Source organism: Mya arenaria, chromosome 3 (assembly GCF_026914265.1).
Source record: "Mya arenaria isolate MELC-2E11 chromosome 3, ASM2691426v1".
Taxonomy (NCBI): domain Eukaryota; kingdom Metazoa; phylum Mollusca; class Bivalvia; order Myida; family Myidae; genus Mya; species Mya arenaria.
The window spans coordinates 27940626-27954037 of NC_069124.1; the positions used below are offsets into that span (position 1 = coordinate 27940626).

Sequence of the window (13412 nt, forward strand, 5' to 3'; positions counted from 1 at the left end):
CCAATGCCAAGATCAATCAGAACATTCAATCTTGGTGTATTTTGTGCTTTAAAGTAATCACTCTGACTTGCTGATTTTTTGGAAAATAAACTATTGTTCCATACTCGGAAATCCATTGTCGAGTGGTTTGTTTGGGAACAGTCCGATTATGCATAAAAGTGCGTTTTGTTGTTTTATGTTTAACTAAGTTGGTTGATTGCCTGACAAACTGTTGTTGAAAATGGACTGTATCTTAAGCAAATAACTCAATCGCATGTTTGAATTGTATGGTACGGCATATAACAAGCTAAAAAAATAGACAATTTGCGATGCAATTAGTTCTACTAAAACAACTTTTGTCTCGCAGACAAGACATATCATAAAAACCTTGTTGTGAAAAATCAATTTTACATGTTTATATTTGAACAATTAATATGAACGAACTATATCAAAAAGGTACCAATGAAACTACCAGGAAAAATGAAAAAGAGTATATTTGCCTAATTACCAATAGTGAAGATAAACTATTCTCGCTCCTAGACAATCAAATACTACCGATGGTCACAAATTGTCAAACGCAAACAGATCTTGTCCTAAGACAATGACAGACCATCGATGGTTTATGACTACTCAGAGTCTATCAATGTCTAAACCTTGTACTTGTGTTAAATGAAAGTATTGTATTCCCTAAGCCTTGTTTTTCATACATAGCAAGAAACAACCAATGTAAAAACCTAAATGATGTTAACGCAACAAAAAGCGACAGTGACAATGTAATTCATTATATGCAAAAATCATTTTATAATTTCAAAAACAAATAAGTTGACATTTCACGTGGTAGTTGGTATGGAATTTTATAATGTCAAGCTAAATACTTTTCAATGTAAAAAGCGACAATGACTCTTCAATATACGAGTATGCATACAACAACCATGCTTACCCTGAACAGAACGCTCGTGATCTTTTTCATTTAAACCTAGTGGAATAGAAAAAAAACAGGTGCATAACTCCAAGACACAAGAATGTGCAAACTAAGAGCGCATGCTGAGGACGCTATTGATAAATTCATTGTTTGCCGATTCCCAACTAGTATGTGTATCCTTCATGCCCTTACAAGAACTCGGAACGTGAATCAGTAAACGCAACGCTGCACTCATTATGACTTTTATAGCACCAAACGATTCTTCACGGCAAAAGCCTAACAAAGACAGGTCTGAGAAACTTGAAGATTCGCCATATAATTAAACTGTTTTAGTGAAAACATCACACAGTGAATACATGGAAAATTTTCATGAACAAGTTTTATGTATTTGAAATTTTGAAGAGGGCCAATGACAGTTATATTGCTGTCATAAGTATCATGTAGCTTTCATGTTAAAGGGACTGTACACTAGATTGGCACCAAAAACGTTTTTTCTGTAACGAATCTCAGGACAATTTTTGAATAAAATGTTTTACTCTTTGATATCATAATTGTAAAAACAATCGAGGCGGAGACCGGGTTTGAACCGGTGTCGCCAAAATTGTATCCACTGTGTTACGAAGGCTTACCAAAAACGGCTGGAATATTTAAGCTATAAACATAACTTGAAAATATCACGTGATAATATCGACTAGTCAATCCCGCATAAGGAATGAATTCTACTAGTTAGACATACCCAGTAAAATAAATTAATGGAAAATACGAAAAAAACTGCGAAAAATAAATTAATTGTAATCTATGTGGTATTTCAGTTCGTTAGTTTCAATGCATTGTATACATCGATACAAAGTTTGTCAGTTTTCGACAATATTCTTTTTTTTCTCACTTTTTCATCATACAGGGTACAGTCCCTTTAAAACCATACGTAAACTTGATATCAAACATAAAAACTTTCTGCCCAGGCTTATCTAGTGTATAAAATGTTGTCGGTACTGGGTAAACAACGGTTTTCCCACAATTATCCTAGTGACCTTCTCTTTGTCCGGACTTAATCAATAATCGATTTTGATCATATAGAGCTAGACATTCTTACACACAGTTTTATGAAGTTTGATTTGAAAATGTTACAACCCTAGTGGGCATTTTGCGCTAATGCGATTAAAAAGGCAGCAACAACATCCATTATAACATATTAAACATTATCTAAGCATACGCCTGGGTTGATTAACTTATCAAAATATACATATATGCAGTTCTTAATTCAATTCCTTGACGTGTGCATTTACAAACGGGTTAATGAGATACATTCATTGGCTTGTGCTGGACAACCAACTATAGTCAAAGACGAGAATATGGTAATGATTCACTGGCACGCAATGCAGTCTTAGATAGAATTATTACGAGATCATTAACGGAAAAAAATTGTACTCAGGAACAAGGGATGTTCAAAAACGTCTAAATAATTAATAAAACACATGTAAACACTGATCACAATTGATCATCGTGTCTTTGTGAGAAGTAGATTTGAACAGGCCTATTTCGTTGTTTAACGCGTTCTATCAAGGAAACAAATGGAAAGTTATAAAACCGGGAAAGGTTCATTTGCTACAATAAAATAATTAGTGAGTAGGTGAGTGTCTTTGAGAGCCTATTTAAGGACATACTGGCGACCAATAATATCATAAATTAAGTCGATTAGGGCGACATTGACGTAAGGTTCATAATTGTAAAATTTAAAGTCATAATAGTATTTATAATCAATATCACTGAGCCTTTGTCATCAAGCCATTGTGGCATCGTAGTGTAGAGCCTCTACACATTATTCAAAACTGCTTTTCATTTAATGAGAATACAGTTGTTTACATGGTTTACAGATATTGATTATAAAAAAACATCGTTTTATAAAACATATCAACATCGACATTATCAGATCAAGACCTAGGGTAATGACAATTCTACTTAGACATGTTTATACCCTGTTTTATACATAGTTCTGAGTTTATTTGCTTGAATAATTTGCGTGTATAAATGGTGTTATTATTTGAACAATACGTTTTTATAAGGGTTTTCATTGTCATTTTTATACAGCATACTGTTTCAATAATGTAATATTTGTATTCGTGCAATGAAGGGTTTTCTTTTCAATGAGAAAACACCATTTCAACAGGCAGGTAATCGACAAAAGCCTTGTTCTTGTGTAACATGTCGTTTTCATCGGATAATTCGTCGATTGACAAAACATTGCTACAGTAATTTGCCAAGTATTGAAACATGAATTCGAAAACATAATAGATTCGGGTTATTGGAAAAAAATGAGCTGTGCTTCGTTTGTTTCACAACAAAGCATGGGGCGTCACGTAATGCAAGAGGCATGCTGCTCACACTTCGCAGTATTTCCCACAGGCACAATTCACAACGTTCTAAAAGCTCTGGGCTAAGAGGATCCTTTACTTGAAGTAGCGTCCGCTGCGCGAGGTCGCTGACAAGAATGGTACTCAGTAATAAATAATTAATTGCAATAGGACGGTAAACAACCCTCGAGATACCATTCAAAAGACATGTACTTGTTGGTCTGCGGCAATATGTAAAAAGAGCGGATCCGAAACACTACATGTGCTAAAACGTGAACTTGTTGACTACTTTGTCTATGTTTTAAATACGTCATGTGTAAATTTTATGCTTATACAATTATGGTACTAGAAAAGTGATTTGTGCAAGAATCAGTCAGCAGACAACTTCTGAGTTTAAGTAAAATATCGCAAGTGGCTTTTAATTACAACTTCATCTTTAACATGAACATGTAGCTACACGTACAAAACACACACACACATAATAGTTCGCACACTCTCTTATATATACTTTCATATGTTATGCAGAATAAGTATAACACACAGCATCAATTCATTATTTAATTCAAGTAACAAGAATTGTTTTTACAAAATATAGTTGTTGTTTTTTTTTTCGAATTCTAAAAAGATTGAATTTACAAATAATCTTAGTAATGAAGAATGGTTAGCAGTATGACCCAGGCATTTGTATCTCTACAACTTAGATCAGTCTCATTCTTTGTTATTTGTACTTAACATTTAGTATTTGGAAGTAGTACGAATAAGTGAAAACTACGTATAAATACAGGCAAGGTAGAATTAACAGAATGTTTGATAAATTACGGTGTGCATAAACATCATTGAAATGTATTGTTTCAAATTGTAAATAACACATTCTTGCAAGCTAGGAACAGTCTTTAGTTCTCATTAGAATATACATTTCGGGAAAGATGGGTTTAAACGAGTCTGAAACAGCATAAATGTTAACCACACAAAGCAATACAAGTCAAAAGAGAGCATAGCTAAAGACGCTTGTCGATATGTTGTAAATATATGGGTGATCTTTTTTTACGTAGACGTTTGGGTGGCCATATGTATTTGGTAAATTTGTAGACGAGAGCCTCTAACTATCATTGTCCTTCTAATGGCATTTTGACATGCATCCGTATATAGTTGAGGTTAAACTACGGGAAAGGAATGGGTTCTAGACGTAACAGAACACAAGAGCTGTTACAAAATGCTGCACCATTGCTCTGTCCTGTAACTATGCAAATGGTATGGGGAACACAAATTACCCCTAGAAAGGCGAGCGACTGACCGTCTGCATTTATATATGGCGTGCCAGTTTGGTTTAAACGCATGTTGTTGAACTAGTGTATGTACCATTTCAATAATTTAAATATTCTATATTCAGAATTTGAACGGTTCCAGTGGTAGGCGAACACAATTTGATTCAGCCACACAACCATGTACTTCTGCCTCAAGTATAGAAGGAGCTTAAAGGAGACATGCAAATAATCATGTAATCCGATGGCAACTATAATTGTTAAATGGCTAAGTAATTGTTATTTACCTTTAGATTCTTGAAACTAAAAGTCCCTGTTCCAAAACAAGTGTTCATTGACAGCAACTCCATTATGTCAAGAGTTGCAAAAGAGCCGAACTCGGCGTGATACAGGTCACCAGAAAAGCGTCCTATCATAGTATCCCCTATTTCCCATTTGATATCCGGCTCGGCATTGTGATTTTTATAACAACCAATACGAGATAATTTCTAAATAATTCATTTCGCAATAACTCATGGATAATATGAAGAATTTAAGAGGGTGTAGCTATCGATAACCTATCACTAGTGTTACCTAAAATGTATTTTCCATGCAAACGCCTATCGTTGCAACTAAAGAAAATAAGTTCAGACATAACGTATATTTCTCCTATGGTTTCGTCTAATTTAGACAAAATAGCATAGACTGTTATTGAACAAACGTTATGTCATTGGTCATTTTACAAAGGCAAGTCCACTGTTGTCCATCAAACAAACTTATAATCGCGAATAAATTGCTCATCAATTTTGTAATTAATCATCTGTGAGGGACAGGCATTTAAGTGCCAAATATCGACAAGGGACGGCATCTCAATCATTCACGTCTATAAAAATAAATCATTGCACTGATAAAACAGTCACAAATAAACTGGAAAAAAGTAATTAAGGCAAATTGAGTATAATGTGTCTTCAATCTTGTTTTTCCACGGAAAACATGTCAGAAAATCAAGCATAACAAACCCAACACGTAAACATTCATTTAAATGCCTCGGTTATTGAGGCATATCTTGTGTCATTTATATATTTCCGTTCATCCTGTCTTTAGAATAGACCACAATGTGATAAGGACACACATTTCCATTATGAAAAAATCACGGCTGAAAGTGATAATGTCATTGCATCAGACGATAGCTTAAGTGGAAATACCGGGAAACATATAAAGTAATATGTAATTTATTGTACAGTTGTCCACAACGTAGCTTATAATTGTCTGATCCTTAAGAATTGGTTAATATATTTTCTAAATACCGATAAAGTTTACAGGATACATGTCTAAATTTATGCATCATTATTTTATTTTAAAATGGCTTTGTAATTTTTGTTTACTCTTGGATTGTTTACTTCCACATTATACAAAGAACGAAGCAGTAAGACTATGTTCATTTACAGCAATCTAAGTCTCTCAATACTTTTAATTTAAACTTATAGTTTTGGATATATATATAAACAAATAAAGGATTAGTTTAACATGCCATAAACAAGCAGATAACGGTCAAAGTTGTTTTGTAATATGTGAATATCTTTAACAAGGTCATTGTCATAAGCCTATGGTTTGTCCAACAACCAATAGCTTTTAGATCCTTTTGCTATTACCAAAAACACCATTTGCTAAACAAGAGACTAATGATGTCAACTATTTATAGCAATAATTTGTTCAATTTCTTTACCAACATCCTTTACTAATCGCATATTTAATATTTCAATAACCCTCATAATATGTTCGACAGTGTGTTAAATTATCTTCGTTACTTCTATAAAACAAATCATATCAGTGAAGTAGCATGTTATTGGCTAGGCTGTTAGAAATGCTTATGGTGCTAATGTTCTGCCTCTCTGTATCAATGTCTGCCCTTCGATCCACTTCATTGTGAAACAAACATAAATCATCCGAAAGAGACAATAACTTCATCATTTATTGGACGTTTACCAATAATATTATGAACATATAAGCAAGTGCTTTTGCGTAAAAATTCATTACCTTGTTCACTGTTTATCTGCAATATATGAATTGCATTGCTATAAGAGAACAGTTCTTTAACGCAAAAGTTACATTGATATTCTGAATAAAGCGATCGCTTACATTAATGTGTTAAAAGTATTTACGCTTTGTTGTAGACAGACAAATACAAGTTATATTTAGAAAACACTATAAATTGTCTTCTCCACAAGTGAGCATTAAACAAATATCATTATCGCGGAAAAAGTACAATATCAGCAAATATGTAAATAATCAAAAGTGCATTTAAGTGCTAAATGCGCAATAGAAATCTACAAGGGACGGCATATCAATCAGCATCGTCTATACAACAATCCCATTGGACAACTTAAATCGTATGATGAGCTAGCTTTTCATCATCGGTGTATTCCATTTGCAATCTGTATTCATACATAAAGTAATAAATGCACGGAATTACATTACACATTTGTGAATCTAACCCAAAAAAATATTTTTATCGAAAAACTTATTTTAACTACATCTCAATTTATAGAATAAAATGTGCACAACTGCACTGCCAACATTGCCAACAATAACTGCGAAAACGTTAAACATAAATGTTTAACATACAATTAGTTTTTATATGAGAATACATTCTCACAGAGGTATCCATCGGAGATCAAGACACACATATACGTGTCAGGATGTGGTCTATACAAATATGCGATTGCTCTTTTTTCTGGTCCATTGTCATTAAAGTATGATTTGTCCCAACACCAATCGTTTAATTGTTTATGTCGGTACAAAACTATGTTCAATGGTCGATTGACAACCAGATTATGTACCTATATATTGTTATATCAGCATAAAACACTTTCAATACTATGACGGACTTACTGTCGTGATTACATGCATTGACCGAATGTCAATGCTAGTCCTACTGCATCGAACAAATATCTTACTTGCAAACAAAACATCATCAACTGTGTAATTAATAAGACATAAGGGACATGGGTTTTAGTGCAAGGATTTTAAATATATCGACGAGGGATTGTATCTCAAACATCACCGTCTATAAAGAACCATTCATTGCGCTTATAAACAAGTCACAATATAAACTAAAGCGCCTTTGAAGCAAATGTATGCAGTCATTCCTCAAAAAACTTGACTAAAGAGTTGACGGTAATCAGGCTTGAAAAACCAATACTTGGGTAGGGTCGATGGGTAATGGAAGCGTTCAGTTAAATACTTTGTTTAATGAGGCATATCATGTATCATTAATATACTTCTGCCTATCCTGTCTAAACATGGACTTGAAGACCATGTCGGAATTAGAGCACAAGGAATTCTTCATATTAAATGTCATCTGCAAATTATAATGTCATTGCAGCAGACGACAGCCGAAGCGCGATATGTCAATGTTATAAATGTTTATTATTGATGTATGTTAATCGTAAGGTTCCTGTTTTCTTGTATCTAGCTATTTGATGATCAAATATCCTCTGATAAAATTAACCGCTTTACTTTAGAAATAAATAAAGGCTGACGGCTGCCTTGAGTTTAGATAAGGCTAACGTTAGCCAACGTTGGCAAAGTGTCTCATTCGATATCCCTATTGCATTGCAAAGCACCAAATGCAAGCGGGGGACCAATTCAAAAACGTAAACATCTTAAATGAACGCAGGGCTGTTTTATCAATAACACAGTACGCCAAACAATACAACCATCTCATTAGACAAAATACATTTTAAAAAGGTAAAGGAAGTTATATAAAGCTATTAAGACACAATTCTAACCGAAACAAGAAATACGCATTCCAGAGGGTCTTATGATACGTGTGGCAAATACTGAATGTGTGAACTTCTTTCACTTTCAGTATATTTTAATTGAACTCCGTCTAACAGCGTTGAATACAAATATATTTCTGCATTGAACATAGAAGATGCCATTGCTTTGAAATGCCGTTTCCATCAATAATAGAAATGCTTTTTCTGATAACATGCCGAGGCGTTTAGTTATTACCAACTGAAATGCAATCATGACGTCTTTGAGAACGAATAAGCAATGACAAAAGAAATAAAACCACTAAATGAATGCTGAAAATGCCTGTTCGATCTAATTCATTAAATACAAAAATAAATCTATATTCGGATATACCGTGTGTCTATTTGTGAGCATTGAACAATCAAGAATTTTGGCAGACATAAATGGATATCAGCAAAAGAGTATTTATATCGCTTCCATTTAGAGTCATATCTCACGTATTCATGAACATTCGCGTTGTATGTGCTAATAGATTCTCGCTTAAACACTTGGAAACACAAGCAAGTTTCAAAACATCGTCTATGAAATCACCATGTAGAAGATTAAAATCTGTTTGCAAGCGCAATTCCATGAATTTACGTATAAATTCTATTTACCAATACTTTCTTTAAAACTGTTTGCAGGTATTGGATGTCTTAGCGATACACCGCTTATCTATTCGTAGATTAGAGTCTTTAACTATTATGTGACTCCAAATTGTTTACCAATCAACCATGTCTGATTGAAGATCTATTATTTCAGCTGAATTCGAGCTTACCAAGAAAAATATTCTCTCATCGGTATTTACTCGGAAGACAAAAGAAAAATTAATTATCTAACGTTATATATGCAAATGTATTCTAGAACTCTGAAAATATTTCTAGCAAATTGCGATATCGCGGTTGAGTGCAGCATATTACACCAATAAATGAAGGAAATGAAATTCGATTGTGTGTCACTTGTTTCAATTACAGTGAATAGATAATTAGTTGTCAAACAAATACGAAAATGGTATAAATATTATTCTCATTTACTGTCTGTTGGACATTATTTCGTGAGCCTTTAATTTATGTTCTTGTGTTTTATCATTTCTTTGATCTGTATTGACACAATAAAACTATAAATCAACACAATATTTCTGCTGCCAAATGCTGCATTGTATTAATGCATATTAATTTAAACATTTGACTTAGTTGTTTTATAATTAACATGTTAAAAACATGTAGTAAATAATGCTACTTTCTGGTGGTGAATATAGACATACCAATGCAATTTAGACGGCTCTCACTTCTATATCAAACATCAGGGCTCAAAGGGCTGAGTCACAATTTCAACAATGTCAATTTTGAAATGAAGATACGTTTGTACCATATGGCTCCAGTCAATGTTAGCTCCGATCGGTCTTATTGAATATAACATTTGATTAATACGATTCATACATGTTGGAATAACAGTCATTGTGGAAACAGCAACAGTATGGTTCTTTAATTATTTCAAAATAGATCCAACAACGATCCATGCTTGTCGTTTATATCCGTACTATGTATTTAAAAAGAGGACACTATCATTACAGACTGAAATCTTACAAATCATTTCAAACTGAACTTTTACAGCTCAAGTCAAGCTGTAATTTAACAACTCAGTTAAAACTAAAATCGAACAACTCAATTAAAGTTCAGATGCCTACATCGTGACATGCGAGCTAAAATAGTCGTCTAATGTTAACATCATCAGTTTACATAGTTGGAAAATTAGAAAATAATTGACAAATGATTATATCGTGCAGTCTCGGAGTCATCAATTCATTAAGGTTTCCGGCAATATCGAACACAATCGTCCTATCTTTAACATTTACGAGTGCGTGTCGTTTATTAAACGCCAAAAGTTATTTCATTACTGACAACTGCCATATTGTGCACTTTCCAGGTCATCAATTCTTAAAGTCACCCCACAATGGTAAAGGTTATGCTTTCTTATTCGCGGTTGCACACGGAATGACATTCATGTTTAGTTCAATCTTTACATCATATCATTAACCCTTTGCATGCTGGGTAAATTGTCGTCTGCTCAAAAATGTCGTCTGCTTTATTCTAAATTTCTTTCAATTTACTTAAACCTTTGGGGATATATTGACTGAGTGGCAAACAGCTTGGAACCTGACCAGGCGCCGAGTTACTCGGCGTCTGGTCTGGTTCCAAGCTGTTTGCAAAGCCTTTAAAATCGCCATCAGCAGCCTAAGGGTTAAAGTCGACTTGTGGTTTGAAAACCGCCTTTGATTTAATTAGCAAGCGTCTGTTTGGAACGCTGTTCTTATTCCTGCACATTAGATTATTGAACCAAATTTGCAGACTATTACCAACATTATAATATTGAAATGAAACTAAGACAGGGACATACTAAATTTTAAATATGTATAACATTTGTTTTAAAGGCTCAGCAATCAAACATTGAATTGACGATCCAGAGATACTTTACATTCAAACAAGCAGCTCTCTCGGAGCCAAGTTCGTCGACTGTCATATTAATTCACACGGCTACACATCATATATATTTGATCATGGATCAACTAGGGTAACAAAAGAAGATTACGTCGTTTAAAGTATCATTGACGATTACGAACAGTATCATGTTATATCAATGCATATTTTATCAATTTTTGAAAGTATAAAATCAACTCTAAGCTACTTGTGAACAACCTTAATGGTAAACAGCGTTTCAAATTTATCAATTTGTATCAAACGGTCAACTCAATTATTATTGTTCAAAAAAATGAACTCCCACTGACTGTCCCAGTTACTTCTGCAGACACCTGGGCAATGATGTGTGTGCTCGTGTGTTTTACAATTAACTCATTACTTCTGTTTACTTTGATGTCTCAGAAAGACAAAACAGACGGTATATGTAGATACACTAGTTCGGTGGTTACTATTAAAGTTTACCAAACTGCTGCATTGCAGATTAGTTCTGTATTTGTAGCGCAAAGAAACACCCGAAAGGCACTTGTATCAACAACATATTAAATTGATTATTTCTTGAGCTTTGTCTGTAATACACCATCCGCAAAGACGTCACCATTACTTTTTTGTAAGTAATAACCACGCGTTTCATACTTATTGTCAGGGTAAGTACTTTTTGTTGAACCGAAACTCGAAATTCTCACGATATTCTGGTTTTCGATGCCGAATGTTATTTGTATTTACCGCCATTCGTCGGAATGCCATTCGAAAGGAAAAGAAGAAGCCCATATATTCTTATTTCCCAAATGTATGACTAGATTCTCTAGTTCCTTTCGGGTCGTGATGTGTCTTTCTAGCCTTAAAAGATAAACGTTTTTTGTTTGTTTTTTCACGGAATGACATCGTACATACCTAGAGACTAAATGACGTGAATGTCAGGTTTACACGGTATACAAGTTTTTAAGAAGAAATGTATGAAGAATAATGTTCTTTTTTGAAAATGATAAAAACACTGTCAATGTTAAAAAAATATTTTTTTTTCTGAAATGTTCATACAATGATGAATTGGTGATGATTATTTGTGTGAGAAACAAGTTATGCAGATTAGTGTCATTGGCTCACTATTATATTTTATATCAAATGTTGAAATTTAACCCTAAGAATCTCTGATGGTATTAAATACAAAAGGAACAAGAACAGAAGACCATGATAGCAATGCAAGCAAATACAAATAATCAGGGGTTGTAACTCGCGCTTCATTTCCGACATACATTTCCTTTTGTCAGCATAGAATCATAAAGTCATTCAAAACACGTTATTTTAGCAGTTAATATGTTGTTGTTGTTTTTTTACTTTTTTTACTTTATTCTTCATTGATTATAAGTTTATGCTTTGTCTGATGAGGCTGCATTTCTATATTTGTAATAAATAATAACTTTCTGAACAAATAAAGGTTATTGCGAAACAAACAAGTTTAAGACCCTAGTAGACTCGTGTTTCACTGACCGATCCCAAGGCGGTTCCCATTATTTAAACTTAACTATTTTAATACGTGCGTGGTTTGTTTGTGGTGCTTGTATCTATGTATGTGGTGTTCACAAGTTTGTGTATCTAGTTCATTGTCGTCTGGGCGATTGCCGTGTGCCTCTATACAGAGTTTTATATATTTAAACTGTCGTTTATGTGCTTATACCTGTTATTTCCTTTGTTTTATTGTTTGCGTTGGTATCGCCAAAACGATTAACAATATTTCCATTCGCCTTTGCCATGGAAATACAGTTACTCAATGTGAAATGAATTGTCATTGCCAAACCAAATCGAACCACACATTCTTCTCAAACTCTCAAAGTATATGTGCACACCTCATCGATATGCACAGATCATAGTTCGCATAACAAACAGATGACATAAAGGTTAATGAAGTTGTATGCGCGAGTGCAATAAACAAGCGGCCGATGAAGTATATTTGAGTATTTAATATAACTTTTATGTAGTGCATGCACGGAGTTGCACATTTCTTACCATTATAAATCATTGGAATCAATAATCCCAAACACCTCCAACATAAAACTCGTGTGACACAGGTCGGTTATACAGTCAAGTGGTGTTTTCTGCTTTTATTGTACAGCTCCTATCATTAATGACTGCCGCAGCATAGAAAAAAGAAGCACCGTTTGTCAGTAACGCTTCCGGTAAAAAAAGGTGTTTATTGCCATCAACACGCTCGACAATTTTCATCAAAGTACTAAGCGAAGCCGTGTTAAAATTTAAAGATAGTATCTCTTTGAAATCAAATTGCGACATTACCCACTGGAATTGAATTCACTCGGATACAGAAACAGAGAATTGCATCTATGATTATCTTTCAGAGTTAATCTTCATTGTCGACATGTTCCTTTTTCAAAAAAACTGTTTTAGCAGCAGTAAGTCAGTATTTAAGAGATAACATAATGTGGTGTCATACATAATTTAACAACTGCTTGGTGTTCGAAGTTTATGAAATCAGGATACACAATTTGGTATTTCTTATTTCAACGTCAAATTAAAGAGAAAGTCGTTTCGTCGTCAACGTTCACACATTTAACAGTTCGGACATAAATGGGATAATGTCAAAGACACTCACAATGACAAAACGCATAACGGAGGCAAGCCCACAGCGATGCTT

The 13412-nt window shown here is 33.9% G+C and overlaps 1 protein-coding gene across 4 annotated transcripts in view; it reads right to left on the reverse strand.

The window, feature by feature from the left end:
* The window catches only part of LOC128228839 (carbonic anhydrase-related protein 10-like), a 72777-nt gene that overhangs the window by 13231 nt on the left and 46134 nt on the right, over positions 1-13412 (reverse strand). Inside the window, exon 2 of one of the 4 annotated variants that reach the window (XM_052940351.1) lies at positions 920-955. The exons of the other annotated variants lie outside the window; for them this stretch is intronic. Coding sequence (XP_052796311.1) covers positions 920-955 — 36 coding nt within the window. The remainder of the gene's footprint in view (positions 1-919; positions 956-13412) is intronic. 4 annotated transcript variants of the gene reach the window in all.